The sequence below is a fragment of the Chrysoperla carnea genome, chromosome 5, assembly GCF_905475395.1.
Source record: "Chrysoperla carnea chromosome 5, inChrCarn1.1, whole genome shotgun sequence".
Lineage (NCBI taxonomy): Eukaryota > Metazoa > Arthropoda > Insecta > Neuroptera > Chrysopidae > Chrysoperla > Chrysoperla carnea.
The window spans coordinates 13,965,520-13,982,932 of NC_058341.1; the positions used below are offsets into that span (position 1 = coordinate 13,965,520).

Here is a 17,413-nt window from a genome sequence, read left to right on the forward strand (position 1 = left end):
CGAACTCGACCTCACTTTTAGGTCCTGAATACGCGCTCTTGATATCTCTTTTCGTTTTTGAGTTACCGTGTTGACAGACAGACGGACAGACAACCGGAAATGGACTAATTAGGTGATTCCATGAACACCTATACCAAAATTTTTTTTCGTAACATCATTATTTTTAAGCATTACAAACTTAGAACTAAACTTAATATACTATGTATATTTCATATATACATGGAATAAAAAGTTTAGTCACTATTTTAAGAATGTTCAAGAATGAACTTATTTGTTAAGCCTACTCTGATGAATTCAAATCGGGTAATTTTTGTAAGACCTGCAGGTTTACAATAATATCTATATACGCCATACTTAATCAAATCGCTACTATAATTCACTTAAAAAATTTGGGAACCTTCCAATTAATTCAAAAATGGCCACATTAGATTCGCAAAGTTATTAATCTGACAGATTCATCAATTTTACAAAATAAAATTGTGCGAAAATAGTAACGTAAGAGAGAGAAATACTAAAATAATTTTCCCTCCATGAAAAAATAAAAATTCTGAAATTAATTCCATAAATGAATTATCAAAAATAAAAATTCTAATAATATTATTAAAGTAAACTTTATTATCTTGAAAATTAGTTATAACAAAAAATTATCGAAATTGTCATCAAGAATTTCTTTGTGTGTTAGAAATTTGATATTCATAGTAAAATCCATATTTATTAGTAAATATTGTCGTTGTTCCAAATTTTTTTTCTTTCTGATTCTATTTTAATTTCCACAGGCTGGCGGGCATACAGGATTCGTAGACTCTATAAAGGCACAATATTTCGATTAATAATAGAAAAATTTAAATATTTTAATTGGCTGTGTTTTGTTGATACAAGCGATGAAATTACATTCTAAGTACTTTCTAGACGTTAAACACTCTTATAATACGTTGATAATTAATTTTCTGCTCTCTATTAAACAAACGCGCATTCATTTCAAAACGCAGCCAATCTAAAATTAGAGGTTTTGAGTATTTACCAGATAATTCTATAGTAGCTTCACTAGATCCGTGATTATTTGTTGCCTTACATACATATTTACCAAAGTGCTGCTTTTCAATCTTCATTACTCGTAAAATTGTATCTAGAGTGTTATCTTCAGTGGAAAAATGTGATATTCTAACGAAAAGAAATAGAAAATAAATAAAATGCCGTTTTCTGATAATTTGATAAAAAAATTTTGTTGGTTTTTTTGCCGCATTAGATAACGGAACCTATCATTTTTTGTTAAATTTACCTGTAATGTGGACCATCGTATGGTAGCTGTTGACCATCTTTTAACCAAACAACAGCCGGAGGAGGGTATGCGATTATATGACATTGTAAATGCATGTCGTACTGCAATGCTTGGCTTAAACTTGAATTAGATACAATAATTTCAGGAGCTGATTCAACATGAACCTCAATAGCACCTAAAATAATAGAATAAAAAAAATTTAAGAAGAAGCGTTTTTTATGAAAAAAGAATAAAATACAGGAAGGCGCAAATTACAGGACCGTGCAAAGTATGAACGTAATGATTTATACTTTATTAGAAACTCTAATTTCATGATCGAAAATTCTCTTTCCGATTCAATTCGTAGTAGTTGTTGACACTCGAAAATCAAAAGATAAAACTATACTTACGTTTTGCACTTCTGCCGACTCCATTTTCAGCAACACAATAATACGTACCACCATCTTCTTTACGAATTGCCGTAATTTTTAAAATTTGGCCACGATAGATACTTCCACCAGTTGGTAAAATTTCATTATTTTGACGACGCCATGATATTTTTGGAGATGGATAACCATCAGCAAAACACTCCATTTGAACAGCTACAAAAAACATTTTAGGGAAAAATTATCAAATTATTAGGTACAGTCGATTTACGCTTAAACCTTCTGTTATCCAAAAATTATTTATGGATTATTTATGAACATGTTAGCTGAATGAAAAAGAAGTTTTAACTTACGTTGTCCTTCAGATACAATTATTGACTTAGTTGAATTATCGTGAATAATTGGTTTACGACCAATATGTAATTCCACTTTAGCTGATATTTTATTACTTTTTGAAAGGATAATCTGACATTCATAAACTCCAGCATCCGTTTCTTGTATATCTTTAATTTGCAACGTATACGTAGAACTAGCTGTATCATAACGTAATGCGAGTCGAGAATCTCTTATAATTAAAGCACTACCCGATGAAATCGGTAATACTTCTTGCGATTTTAAATGATCATATTTAATCCACAAAACTGGATACTCTTGTGCATACTGAACCGAACAATATAATTCGGCGGTACCTCCAATTTCTTTAATTTGTTCATGCGAAATATTCGAAATTGCTGGCGGTCGTTGTCCATTTACTATACGGGAAAAACAAATTATGAATAATTTAAAATAAAATTACTTTAAAATGGTGTGGAGGTGTGTATCTTTTTTTTTCAAAACAATTGAATATATAGTTATTCAAAAACAAAAGCTATCGTTATTAAAATTATTCATTTGTATTATTCGTTATCGTAACTTTAACTTTGTAATAATTTATTAATAAAAATACATACCTGTTAAGGTAAATATGCCCAAAAATATTACACAAAGACCAAAAAAATACATTGTATCCGGGATATACTTTTTATAGCGAACAATTACAGCTCCGTATAGTTAGCAGGTAAAATTGTTATTTTTCACTCAAACTATTTCCATTCATTTGGGAATCGTTTGGGAGGATTTGGGAATATAATTTTAGAATTTGGGAATTATTAGTTTTCCTGTAATTAATGATTCTTTTTTCAGCGTATAGTTAGCAGGTAGGAAATTAAATCCACTTAATTTTTATGTTATTCGAAAGGAAATCATTTGGGAATTACGATAAACACGGTTTCAGAGTTTGGGAATGTATAATTAATTAATTACACCTATTTTTTAGTTGATTGATAGGTTATGTTAATTAACTGTACATTAATTGTTATATAGCAGTATGGCGCCAATATTCAAATATTACTGAATAATTTATTTTATAATTTATGTAAATGTTAAGTTTTATTTTACCTTAAAACTATTCTTATTCAATTGGAAATCGTTTGGGAAGATTTAGGAATTAGTTCTTCAAAGCGTATACTTAGAAGGTAAAAAATTAAATTTTCACCATTTTTACGTTATTTGATAATAATTTACATGGAGACAGACTAATCTAATTAATTTGGGAATCATATTAATCACGGTTTCATCATTTGGGAAAGTATAATTAATTTATTAATTACATTTATTTTTTAGTTGATTTTTTTGTGGTTATATTAATGGCGGCAATATTCAAATGTTACTTCATTGACAATAATTTTGTTTTTTAATTTATGTAAATGTTTATTTGACATTAAAACTATTTTTATTTAATCGGGAAATTTTCAAAGATCACTGAATCGTTTGTGAAGGTTTGTTTGAAGTGTTTTGGGAGTGATTAATGTCAAAATATTCAGATTTTGGAATTTTATTATTTGGGACTGATTAATGTCAAAATACTCAATGGATATTTTCTATATGATCATTTGTATCATTTTTTATGTAGGTGCAGATTAATGCTTTATGCGAAATTACTTTCAAATTTCTCTTATTTTTATTAAAGATTAATAATTCGTCCAATAAAAGAATTGTTAATTAGGAAGTTTGAAGTGTGGATAAGATGTGGATAGGAAGGAAAATTATTGATAGTCTAACTGTTTATTCTAATAAAGATAAATAAATTGATCATGAAATAAAAACTGCATTTGTATTGATAAAATTGTAAATAAAATATTTATTCTTTTATAGTAGGTACAGGTACAGGTACAAGCTAGCGTAGGAGGTATTTGAAATGTATTTAATTTGGTTTTCTTTTTGAACTATATAATTTCACATATTTGGTTGAGTTGGTTTGAGCATTTTACAGAGTTTTTAACTTGATATATACGTAAAACTCGAAAAATAAGTTGAATCCAGGAAAATGCTTCAAACGAAAAATGATGTATTCAAAGGTACACATCTTATACGGGTATTCAATTCGATCAAGTTTTCGGGTTCAATAAAAAATTCAGTCTGATCTATAACTTACAAACAATAGCCGAGCACTTATTTTTCTTTGTTGTAAATAACCGAATAGTTAAGACAGAGTTTTAATTTTTTTGCGTGTTTCTTCATTCCAATTTGAACAAAAAATGGTTTTTATGGAAAAATAAACCACTTTCATTGGATTTATTGGAAAATATTTTTCGAAGAGTGTCTTGATGACGTAGAAACAATTATAAGTTATAATTATTTTGGGTAAAACTTTTCAGTCCGTTTTTTCGTTAACTATACTGTTTTCGGCAAATGTTTCGAACATGTTACATTTTTAACCATAAAAACTTTCTAATTTAAAGTGTTTCTCTATCTGTTACCAATTACGGAGTAGATTGAGCTTTTCATTCAACTTGAAATCTTAGGTCAAGTTTATAAATATCTGCGTAAGATGTGCGCATATTCACCCAAAATGTTTTGTTTGAAGCTTTTTTTATCGATAAAAGTTATTTATCGAGTTTCAAGTATATGCTATAAACTCTTTATATAACATTTGAATATTGCCGCCGTTAATATAAACACAAAAAATCAACTAAAAAATAAATGTAATTAATAAATTAATTATACTTTCCCAAATGATGAAACCGTGTTTAATGTGATTCCCAAATTAATTAGATTAGTCTCCATGTAAACTATTTTCAAATAACGTAAAAATGGCGAAAATTTACAGTTTATATACCTTTTACATTTATTTATTTACCCATTTTACATTTATATACCTTCTAAGTATATGCTTTGAAAAACTAATTAATTACATGAAAACTAATCAGTCCTAAATAATAAAATTATATTCCCAAACAACAATTTTATCTTCTAAGTATACGGAGCTGGAACTGACTTTAAAGTAACAGTTTTTCTTTTTGTGGTCGACGATGTACGTTGTGAACCCTGAATATGTTTTTTGTTTTATTTAATAGAGCCCTAGTAGAATGCTCATCGGTATTGTTTAATACTTGACGATCACTCAGGCTCTTCCAAAAATTATGCAATCCTCTTCATTGGATTGACTACGCAATTTCAAGCGAAGATCAGTGTAAAAACAATTACGTACTTTAATATATACACATACATTCAACATACTTCTAGCGCGAGCTGACATACAAGTTACATTTGTCTAGAACCTTATGTATCTTCCTGCGTGCTACCTCTATGTTTCACTTATTGAACCAATAATAATAATACAAGTTATCTACATTTACCAACCAAGCAATGTATACATTGCTTGAGTTTTTTGTAATGTGAAAATACTACTACTAGCACTTAATACTTTCACCAAAAAACTAAATTTTTTTAATTTTTTTATGTGGGATATTAATTAGCATCAAGAAAGGATGCAGAACGGAGGAGAAAAGTACGGAAGCCTGAATGTGTCCATAACTTCTTTTAAAAGTGTCTACCCACAAATATAAAACCAACTATTTCACTTTCAACAAGTGCACTTGTACCACAATATAGTTACCGTGGAATATTAATAAAATTTATTAAATCATACATCAAAAAATTGCTCTCTAAATGCTCCATCAGATTCCAAAATTGCTCCAATTATTAAATTATCAATTAATTAAATATTTGCAATTAAAAATACAAAATTTTATTTTCCAATATCTCAGTAAATTGATAGTTTTTCCTAACGTTTTTGCTATCAATAAATTGCTCCCGTTTATTTCTTTCGGGATATAACAATAACGATTTATAAATATCTATTATTTTTGCATAATTAATTAAAATTAATAATTGCAATTCAAACAGGTATGTGATGACGTCATTCATAAGGGAATGTCATAAACTGGGGGGAGCGGGAAGGGACAGAAAAACAAAAAAGAAATAATAATAGAAAGTAAATAATTAGATGTATCAGTGAAAAATATCAAAAAATTGCTCCGTAAATACTCTTTCAGATTCCAAAGTTGCTCCAATCATATAATTAATATGTAATTAAATATTTTCAATTAAAAATACAAAATTTTACATACACAAGGGGAATGGGGGGAAACATGAACATATATTACGATAGATTGTAGTTATTATCTATGGTTATGATATTTGTTTTATTTAATTAAATATTAAAATGACTTGAGATATCACAATTTTTTATTCTACATTTTTCTTAGGAAAAAAAAATTTTCGACAATTTTTGTTTGAACCTTTTTTTCATTCAGTTGGTTGTTGAAATATTGGCCAAAAATCGTTTTTTATGTATATATAGCCATAATTATCTCAACTTTTTCACTTCCGAAACTTTGATAAGTTCTCGCAAAAGCATTATTATTATTTTGAGCGGACCAAAATGTAAAATTTAATGTAAAAAAAAGTAAAATGTAATTAATATGTGCAATATTAATATGTATGTTTATTAATAATATGTTTATTTGTTTTCACTTAATATGTACATAAATAATTTACTTCTAAAATAAAAATAATTTATTTTCAATAGATTTATATAATATTATTTCCACCTTTAATTTATTTAATAAAACATTGAAAATCCATAAAAAGTGCTCGGTCAGCTATTCCGTAAGTGTTTTGACGAATCAGTATTTTCATAACTGAAAAAAGTAATAATAATAAAAATTAAAACTAATTCTACGCAATAAAACATACTAATGATAGAAAACATGAGAAATTAGTAATTACAATGCCTTGGTCAGATATTTCCATAGGTTTCAATTCAACATTTGGGTTAATAGGTACATCGGCGAGTTATAGGAATTGTCCAAATTCAATATCATCTCGATGATTGATCTCTTTTTAGAAATATAATTTTAGTCCAACTGCTTTGATATGATCAAATTAACTTTTTGAATAATTTAATTCTGAGTTCGGAGAAAAAAATTGAATTTAGTATATCATTATGATACAAATTGAGGAAACTAAAATCTAACATTTTTTGATGGTCGGAAGGGGTCCAAAAAAATGGTAAAGTGGCCTAATCCGGTCTTTCGCGTCAGACACCGTCGAATTGAGTTAAAAATAAAAAAGTGTTCAATAAGCTTACGCGCCGTAAAAAGGCGAAAAGAATGAGCTGCGAATGAACCCGATTGGTCCATCGATGTCCCCACAAATTCCAAAAAACCATCGATTTTGCTCGAAATTTCAAAACTTCATAGCTCTTGTTGTTTTAAAGATTCAAAGCTGAGATTTAAATGGATTGTAGCTTTTGTACCCATGAAGTATCACACACAATTTCAAACCGCAGCTGAATGCAAAAAACAGGACTTTTGTAAAATGGCCCTAAAAAAGTTGTGGTGCGGTAACGCGCTATTTTTTTTACGCGATCATATGCTTCAATAGTTAAAGTAATACCTACTAAAGTGTCAACCTCTCATCTTAAGTAAAAGTTACTAAAATATTAATTTTAAATTACTATTATTTTAAATTATAACATTAAAATAGGATGGGAGCAATTATTAAGACTATAATGTCACATAACTTCTGTCTCTTAATAATTGCTCTCACCACTCTTGTGACTTGTGGGACATTATGGAAACAAACCTTTTTGAAAATGTCAGTCGGTAATGACTATTCTTTAATTAACCACTTCCGAAACTGTCTGGAATTATTAATAATTGTATGTCCGGATTTAATGATAATAATTAAATTTAATGATAATGTTTATAATTTGTCTTATGTAGTTAGTTAAAAATTTTTATTAATATTATTTAAAAAATATAATGTTTTAATTAGCTTTTTTCCTATGTTTTTATTTCCTGCCATCTATCGGATCTTTTAAGGAAAAAGGCTAATTAAAGCATTATAAACTAACTAACTAACTAACTACGTAAAACAAATTATAACACTTAGTAGACACTTTTAAAAGAAGTTATGGACACATTCAGGCTTCCGTACTTTTCTCCTCCGTTCTGCATCCTTTCTTGATGCTAATTAATATCCCACATAAAAAAATTAAAAAAATTTAGTTTTTTGGTGAAAGTATTAAGTGCTAGTAGTAGTATTTTCACATTACAAAAAACTCAAGCAATGTATACATTGCTTGGTTGGTAAATGTAGATAACTTGTATTATTATTATTGGTTCAATAAGTGAAACATAGAGGTAGCACGCAGGAAGATACATAAGGTTCTAGACAAATGTAACTTTTATGTCAGCTCGCGCTAGAAGTATGTTGAATGTATGTGTATATATTAAAGCACGTAATGGAACAATGTGCATTTAAAATGGTTTGATGGAATGATCTATTGTAGTTATAGTCAATCTAGTGAAGAGGATTGCATAATTTTTGGAAGAGCCTGAGTGATCGTCAAGTATTAAACAATACTGATGAGCATTCTACTAGGGCTCTATTAAATAAAACAAAAAACACATTCAGGGTTCACAACATACATCGTCGACTACAAAAGGAAAAACTGTTAGTTTAAGGTCAGTTCCTACGTGTCTCAACGTATCCACCTTCGTGTTCCGTACATGAAATTGATCATTAACATAAATGGTGATACACCAAGTAGTAGATGGATTACTAATTTAAACGCTCAAGAGTTGCATTCGTCCTAGCCAAGACGGGTCTTTAATTTAAGAATTGATCTTCCGCCAGGACTTAGAAAGAAGGGGGGGGGGGAATGGTTTAAATTATAAATGAAACGTAGACACTTTAAAAAAAACAAGTGAAAACAAACAATTGTTGAGTTAATTGTTGAGATACCATGCATAGTCAATGTTGATTTGTTTAATAATACATACATATATGTGACATATAAATAACTGATATTCAAGAATAGTACATAGAATTTCCGCCTAAATGGCGCCCTCACGGGTAAACAGTGATGTTTACGAAAGAACGTTTCAAACAAAAGTTGTTTACTTTTTGATAAGGAACATTGTTTACATTTAAACTTTTCTTCTAACTCTAACGGTTTACAAGATGGGTCCTACGGACCCAAGACCCAATTGGCCTATGATGCTCATTTACGAACTCGACCTCACTTTTTACGTCCTGAGTACGCTGTAAAAATTTCAGCTCGATATCTTTTTTCGTTTTTGAGTTATCGTGTCCACAGACAGACGGACGGACGGGCGGACAACCGGAAATGGACTAATTAGGTGATTCTATGAACATCTACAGCAAAATTTTGTGCATAGCATCAATATTTTTAAGCGTTACAAACTTGAGACTAAACTTAGTATACCTTGCATATTACATATATGCATGGTATAAAAGAGCTCCGTATACTTAGTATACAAAATTGTTATTTTTCAGTCAAACTATTTCAATTCATTTGGGAATCGTTTGGGAGGATTTGGGAATATAATTTTAGAATTTGGGAATTATTAGTTTTCCTGTAATTAATGATTCTTTTTTCAGCGTATAGTTAGCAGGTAGGAAATTAAATCCACTTAATTTTTATGTTATTCGAAAGGAAATCATTTGGGAATTACGATAAACACGGTTTCAGAGTTTGGGAATGTATAATTAATTAATTACACCTATTTTTTAGTTGATTGATAGGTTATGTTAATTAACTAATTTAAAGTGTTTCTCTATCTGTTACCAATTACGGAGTAGATTGAGCTTTTCATTCAACTTGAAATCTTAGGTCAAGTTTATAAATATCTGCGTAAGATGTGCGCATATTGACCCAAAATGTTTTGTTTGAAGCTTTTTTTTATCGAAGAAAGTTATTTATCGAGTTTCAAGTATATGCTATAAACTCTTTATATAAAGCAGGGATCAGGCGTACTTGAGTTTGCGAAATTATATCAATTAAAAACGGGAATGCATTAAACACCATATATTATCTATGCCAATATAGTGATAATATATCGTATTTTCAAATGAAGTAACATTTGAATATTGCCGCCATTAATATAACCACAAAAAATCAACTAAAAAATAAATGTAATTAATTAAATAATTTTAGTGTCCCAAATGATGAAACCGTGTTTAATGTGATTCCCAAATTAATTAGATTAGTCTCCATGTAAATTATTATCAAATAAAGCAAAAATGGCGAAAATTTAATTTTTTACCTTCTAAGTATACGCTTTGAAGAACTAATTAATTAAATGAAAACTAATCAGTCCTAAATAATAAAAATATATTCCTAAATCTTCCCAAACGATTTCCAATTGAATAAGAACAGTTTTAAGGGAAAATGAAACTTAACAATTACATAAATTATAAAATAAATTATTCAGTAATATTTGAATATTGGCGCCATACTGCTATATAACAATTAATGGTTCAGGTGTACGGTTAATTAACATAACCTATCAATCAACTAAAAAATAGGTGTAATTAATTAATTATACATTCCCAAACTCTGAAACCGTGTTTATCGTAATTCCCAAATGATTTCTTTTCGAATAAGATAGAAATTAAGTGGATTTAATTTCCTACCTGCTAACTATACGCTGAAAAAAGAATCATTAATTACAGGAAAACTAATAATTCCCAAATTCTAAAATTATATTCCCAAATCCTCCCAAACGATTCCCAAATGAATTGAAATAGTTTGAGTGAAAAATAACAATTTTATCTGCTAACTATACGGAGCTAACAATTACTGGTTTATTTGATTTTAAATATATGTTTGTAAATATGATAATGTTTTATTCGGGTCGAAGAGGTCTTTAATACAGATTATAATTTTATTAATCGGGAAATTTTATTTATAAATGATGATAATTTTTATTGACCCATAACAATATTTTGAAACTTTCGATTTTCCAAAAACTGAAATTCTGGATCTAAGTTTGGAAATGTTACCAAACATATCCTTGTTATTTATTATTTGTTTAAAGGAGAATCTGACATTCATAAACTCCAGCATCAGATCTACACTATCATTAGTATTATCATATCGTAGTGAAGCATAAATCTGATATCTGTTGTATTTAAATTTAAATAAACACCGGTTGAAATCGGTAACAATTTCTATGAATTCGAATCATTTTGTTTTATCCATAAAATTGGATACTTATCGGCATTTTCGACAGCACAAGCTAATTCGACATAGCATTTTTTATTATATCTCGTGGAATATAAGAAATCGAAGGCATTTGTTGTCCATTTAATATACAATTGAAATCAATAACAATTGAAAATAAATAATTTTTGATTTATAAAATTTCGATATAAAAATATACTTACTTTTTAAGGTAAATGTACCCAAAAATATCACACAAAAACCAAAAAAATACATTTTCTCTGAATATATATTAACTTGTATAACGAACAATTCATAATTATTTAAATACGCAAGTTTGTAAATATGATAATGTTTTAGTCGGGTTGCAGAACTTTTGAGGAAATTTTAAATATAAATGATCATTTTTAGGGATCCGTAACAATGAATATATTCAAAATCGAGTATACATTATAACAAAGAATACAGAATTACTAACAGTAATTGTAAATCATTATAGATAGACCAAAAGTTTAATGTAAAAAATGTTCCTTATAAAAAAATAAATAAACAACTGTTTACCAGTGAGGGCGCAAATTAGGACAAAACTTTGGTGTCCATTCTCTCCAAAACTATAAAAGATAAGCAATTGAAAATTTGCAGATAACTTCAACTAGTAGTCTAGTGAAACATTCTCAAAAAACGGAAAAAAAATTCTAGAAAATAGTCTCGAAAATCAAATAAACGACGGCTGATTTGTTTTCACTTGTTTTATAGACATATTTGCTCTTTATATTTTTTACAAACTTTATACTTTATTGCCAAAAATATATCTTTTTTGATAAAAATCTTGTCTTATCTAAACTATCAACTTTTCAAGTCAACATTTGTGATTATTTAGACTTGTTTTTAGTTGATGAAATTTTGATAAAAAATAAATTTAATTATAATTTACCTTGAAATGTCTATTTTTTGTTTTTGGTGATGTCATTAAATTTTAAAAACTTGTTTTTTCTTTATCACCCACAAACAGTGCTTGCAACCTGTATTACATAAACAAGTAGATATATATACTGTGTATAACTCAAACCGTTAGTTATTCCTAATTTTGGAAGTTGTTCCTTATGAAAAAGTTAACAATTTCAGTTAGAAGTATATAGAAACAGATGCTAAATACAAAAATATGCCTTTACTTACATGATAATCTCAAATTTGTTTCAGCTAGCAGTAATAATTTATGATTATGTCCTGTTAAAAAAACGAGATAATCTATAAAACAAATTTTTTATATAAAAATTCCTTTTCGATAGTGTCTATCCATGACATATTGTTACTGTTTTTGAACGGTCAAAAGTTGGTTTGTATAAAAAAACAAGTAAAATTAACAAAAAAATTAGAAAACCCCCGACATCTTACCAGATTTTCTTGGAACATAGCTAAGAACACTTTCGATAAAGTCACCTTACAAACAAAAAACAAATAATCAAAATCGGTGCATCCGTTTAAAAGTTACGATGCTACAATTAGCCGCACAGATATTCACGTCAAACTTATAACACGCCTCTTTTTGCAACAATGGTCTAAACAGCCAAACCGATTTTGTTAAAACATGTCTAAGAACCATCGCTAAAGAACCTGCAAGCCAGGGAAACACATGTAGCGGTTTAACTTATAACACCCCTCAACAAAAAACGTAAAGTTAAAAGTTTTTGTACATAAGTTTCAGTAATAGTTCTCAAATTTCATTGAAAATAAGTAGATTTTATTATAATTTATCTAGAAACAAGAATTATATACATAAAATTACAAAATATTTATAAATAAACTCAAAAATAAAAACATTGCACTTAAAATTACATCTGTACCTATTATTTACACTTTACATAAAATATGCATCGATTTACAATTCCGATAACAATAGTATTTGGTGATTGAAACCTGGAAAGCTTAATTTAAATTATATAGAAATTAACTTGCTCAACTCCATTAACGCGTCAAATGACACCAAACTCGTGTATTGGGTTACAGCAAACTAATCAAAGTGACATTTGGTTGCAAGTACGACTTCGTTTGTTAAATGAGTTAAATCAGGAGCGGATTTACGAATTTGCCGCCCATAGGCAGGCATCAAAGTGCCGCCTTTTTTTATAAACAAAAATCTGTTTTATTTATTTGGAAATTGAGAAATATTTAATATAATAAATGAAATAACTTTTTAATCATAAGTAAGGTTTACAAAACAAAAAATTTCTGAGAAACGTTCTAAAACTTCCAGGATAGTGACATTCGCGACCATAGTGACTAGATACAGTTTAAGTGAAGTGGTGACTTTTTCAAATTATTGTTTCACGCAAAATTGACTAAAATTGAAAAAAAATGCACATACTTTGCCTACGTATAAATCCGCCCCTGATTTAAAAACTTGTCGTTGTTTGAGGTGTTAATGGAGTTGAGCCTTGAGATATACAAATCGATACATATTTTATTAATACGTTTCCCATTGTGACAAGTAATAAAATTTATAAGCGTTAAATGAATTAAATTTTAAAATTTAATGTCGATTATTTGAACTTTATATTAAGTGAAATTTGATCAGTCCTATCTATAAATTCATATTAATTAAAAAATTTACGGAATGTAACTTAAAGATGTGGCAAAATTTGAAAAATACAATTTTGAAATTATCCTTCTTAGTAGATTGGTAACTTCTAGAAAATTTTTCGTCTTAGAATTTCATTCTTTACCTATCCGTTTTCTCGAATTTACGACTTCAGGGTTATGAAACAGTGTTAACAAAAATTAAAAACATATTTTCCACGTCTTCAAGCTACATACACAATTTAGCAAGAAAGATTTAAATTAAACTTCGAATAACAGCTAAAAATAATTGAAACTACCCGTAACATAATTGTTTTCAAAAGTTTTAGAAGTTATTCAATCACAAAAATAGTTTACCAGTTTGCATTGGTGCTTTAAGCGTTTTAAAATTATTGTATTTTCGGAAACAGTTATCCAGTAGTCCATACGAATGGTTCCAGACGATCTTCAATATCCAACATATTATTTAATGTTTCAATCGATTCTAGTGTTTGATTTAGTAACATATGACATTTGTTCAGGTAATGAGATAATTCTTGGATTTTTTGTAGCTTTCCAGCATATTTTGCGTATCGTTTTTGACGTTCACTTGCAATTGTTAAAATTCTAGTAATATCGGAATCAACCTAAAAAAAATTCAATGAATCAATTCAATTCAATGAAATAAAATGAATCAGATGTAATGATTATGATTTAAACATGGATTTCAGCTCCTTTATTTCCCAGATAAATGAGTAAACATAAATAACATAAATAATAACCTCTCTTATTTTTTGTGTAATCGAATTTTGCTCCGTTGCCACAAGATTTGCACAAGTGTACAAATGATTTTGATATCGTAGACACAAATTATTAAACGGTGCTGGATCTAAGCGTTCTAATACTTCAGGATCTCGTACTGCTGGTAGATTTAAGGTACCTCGCATAATTGGTAGGAACATTGGAATATTCTAAAAAGATAATAAACATTAATTATTAAATTAAATCAGCCAAATTATACTCGTCAAATCAAAAATCGAAATCTTGATGTAGGTTAGGTTAGGTTAGAGTGACTGTCCTGGGGTGGGACACACACCCATCCCCGGCCACTACTCCATGAACCATTTGGAGCTGTTTAAGAACAGCAGAAAGGGTTTGACGTCGACTGCCTTTAGGTCGGAGAGGTCGTCAAAGAGAGGCTGGTTCAAGTAAGTCCATCTCTTCATGACAAGAGAAACAGAGTGACAGAGAAAATGAGACATTGTCTCCTCCTCGTCACCACTGTGACAGCTCCTGCAGTAGTCGTGATACACTGCCAAATCTAAGCGTTCAGAATGCTTGCCGCCCAGCCAGTGTCCTGTGATAGCCGCAACAACTTTGCAAACAGAGGCCCTTGGAAATGATATGAGAACTTCGGAACGCCTGCGATTGTACTCAGACCATATCTGTCTTTTAGTACCACAAGTACGTTCTTCCCTCCATCTAAGATTGACCTTTTTCAGAATATTAATCTTGACGTAAGAATATAAAAAATTACCTGTAAACGTAATACATCTGGATCCTTATCAACTGTTGGACCTGCAACAGCTGGTTTAACGACCACAATATTATGTACATTCGGTTTAATTGTCTTTAAACTAGCTTGTTTGGTAATTTTCCGTTGTTTGCCTTTTGTGAGTTGTTTATTAGGTAATTTTGGGGAATCAGCTTAAAAAATAAAACATAATTATTATTCAGAAAACGAAAAGCTTTATTTTCACTTACCACCAATAGGACGATTTACCGTATATGGAATATACGGTAAATCGGAATCACTACATATACTAGGACCAGGTGATGTTGAACCAGGTCGACCTGTATCACTGCTATCTGATATTATATCACCAGCGCCTGGATTTGCTATTGTATGTTGTCGTCGTAAATTCGCTTGTCGTACATTACCCTGGGTTAAACTTGTTTGACGTTGTGCTAAATTTGATTGATTCGCTTGACTAGATTGTTCAGATCCCATTTTGTTTGAAAATTATAATGTGGTGTTACTTTAAATGAGTTTCATATTTTTGTATTGATTTAAAAATGTCAGACTTGTCAAAATTTTATTTTAATGTAAATAACAAATTATTTTATTTAAATAAATATTGGATTGTATTATTATTAAACATACACGAATTCTTTTAAAAAGTAAACACAATTAATAGTTTTTGGTGATAAATATTTATCTAAGATAATATTATTTATGTTTTGAAATGAGTTCGGTTGACATGGTTTGACATTTCATGAGCGTTCCTAATTTAAATTTCGTCCTGCTACGCCATGTAATATTCTAATATGATAAAAATTAAAAGATATATGCAAAGCTAAAGAAAAATGAAGAATTTCCAGAATTTTCCCCGTTATTTCATATAATTTGGATTAAATAAATTAAATATTTATAAAAGGCACCAAAATGTAGAATTCTACATAATGTCGGTAAAACATGGAAGCATATTATTTTGGTTTATTATTTTCGCACTAGATCGAGCTACTTATCATAGTGTAAGCATGGTAAAATACTATGACTTGTGCTCCACTCCACAAGTCATAGTAAAATACTATGACTTGTGCTCCATACCACAAGTCATAGTAAAATACTATGACTTGTGCTCCATACCACAAGTCATAGTAAAATACTATGACTTGTGCTCCACTCCACAAGTCATAGTAAAATACTATGACTTGTGCTCCATACCACAAGTCATAGTAAAATACTATGACTTGTGCTCCACTCCACAAGTCATAGTAAAATACCATGAAGCATATAGGCAGGAGAACGATCGCTATAGAAAATATTGTCCCCGAAATATGGATAAAATAAGTGAGGCGCTGCGATCAATACGTAGTATCAATAAAAGCGGGTAAAATACTATGACTTGTGCTCCACTCCACAAGTCATAGTAAAATACTATGACTTGTGCTCCATACCACAAGTCATAGTAAAATACTATGACTTGTGCTCCACTCCACAAGTCATAGTAAAATACTATGACTTGTGCTCCACTCCACAAGTCATAGTAAAATACTAGGACTTGTGCTCCATACCACAAGTCATAGTAAAATACTATGACTTGTGCTCCACTCCACAAGTCATAGTAAAATACTATGACTTGTGCCTCTCTCCACAAGTCATAGTAAAATACTATGACTTGTGCTCCACTCCACAAGTCATAGTAAAATACTATGACTTGTGCTCCATACCACAAGTCATAGTAAAATACTATGACTTGTGCTCCACTCCACAAGTCATAGTAAAATACTATGACTTGTGCTCCACTCCACAAGTCATAGTAAAATACTATGACTTGTGCTCCATACCACAAGTCATAGTAAAATACTATGACTTGTGCTCCACTCCACAAGTCATAGTAAAATACCATGAAGCATATAGGCAGGAGAACGATCGCTATAGAAAATATTGTCCCCGAAATATGGATAAAATAAGTGAGGCGCTGCGATCAAGACGTAGTATCAATAAATGCGGGTAAAATACTATGACTTGTGCTCCACTCCACAAGTCATAGTAAAATACTATGACTTGTGCTCCACTCCACAAGTCATAGTAAAATACTATGACTTGTGCTCCACTCCACAAGTCATAGTAAAATACTATGACTTGTGCTCCACTCCACAAGTCATAGTAAAATACTATGACTTGTGCTCCATACCACAAGTCATAGTAAAATACTGTGACTTGTGCTCCACTCCACAACACCAGTCATAGTAAAATACCATGAAGCATATAGGCAGGAGAACGATCGCTATAGAAAATGTTGTCCCCGAAATATGGATAAAATAAGTGAGGCGCTGCGATCAATACGT

The 17,413-nt window shown here is 29.7% G+C and overlaps 2 protein-coding genes across 4 annotated transcripts; both read right to left on the reverse strand.

Moving 5' to 3' along the window:
- Nucleotides 1-749: 749 nt before the first annotated feature.
- Nucleotides 750-11,311, reverse strand: LOC123299826 (lachesin-like). Of its 2 annotated transcripts, none has more exons than XM_044882205.1 (6): nt 11,227-11,311; nt 1,998-2,396; nt 1,669-1,860; nt 1,280-1,454; nt 1,022-1,161; nt 750-804 (listed from the first exon to the last, which is right to left on the reverse strand). In XM_044882205.1, exons 1-6 carry the CDS (start codon nt 11,276-11,278, stop codon nt 764-766), a joined length of 999 nt encoding a protein of 332 aa, XP_044738140.1. In that variant the 5' UTR covers nt 11,279-11,311; the 3' UTR covers nt 750-763. The 2 variants fall into 2 exon arrangements, with proteins under 2 accessions (XP_044738140.1, XP_044738139.1); XM_044882204.1 differs by lacking the exon at nt 11,227-11,311 and adding an exon at nt 2,595-2,801.
- Nucleotides 11,312-12,832: 1,521 nt separating this feature from the next.
- Nucleotides 12,833-15,646, reverse strand: LOC123300100 (BLOC-1-related complex subunit 5). Of its 2 annotated transcripts, XR_006535375.1 has the most exons (5): nt 15,323-15,646; nt 15,096-15,265; nt 14,341-14,529; nt 13,364-14,205; nt 12,833-13,013 (listed from the first exon to the last, which is right to left on the reverse strand). XR_006535375.1 is itself a non-coding variant. In XM_044882571.1 (4 exons), the coding sequence occupies exons 1-4, from the start codon at nt 15,567-15,569 to the stop codon at nt 13,990-13,992; spliced, it is 822 nt and encodes a 273-aa protein (XP_044738506.1). In that variant the 5' UTR covers nt 15,570-15,646; the 3' UTR covers nt 12,833-13,989. The 2 variants fall into 2 exon arrangements, 1 of the variants encoding a protein (XP_044738506.1); XM_044882571.1 differs by having other exon boundaries at nt 12,833-14,205.
- Nucleotides 15,647-17,413: the final 1,767 nt, after the last annotated feature.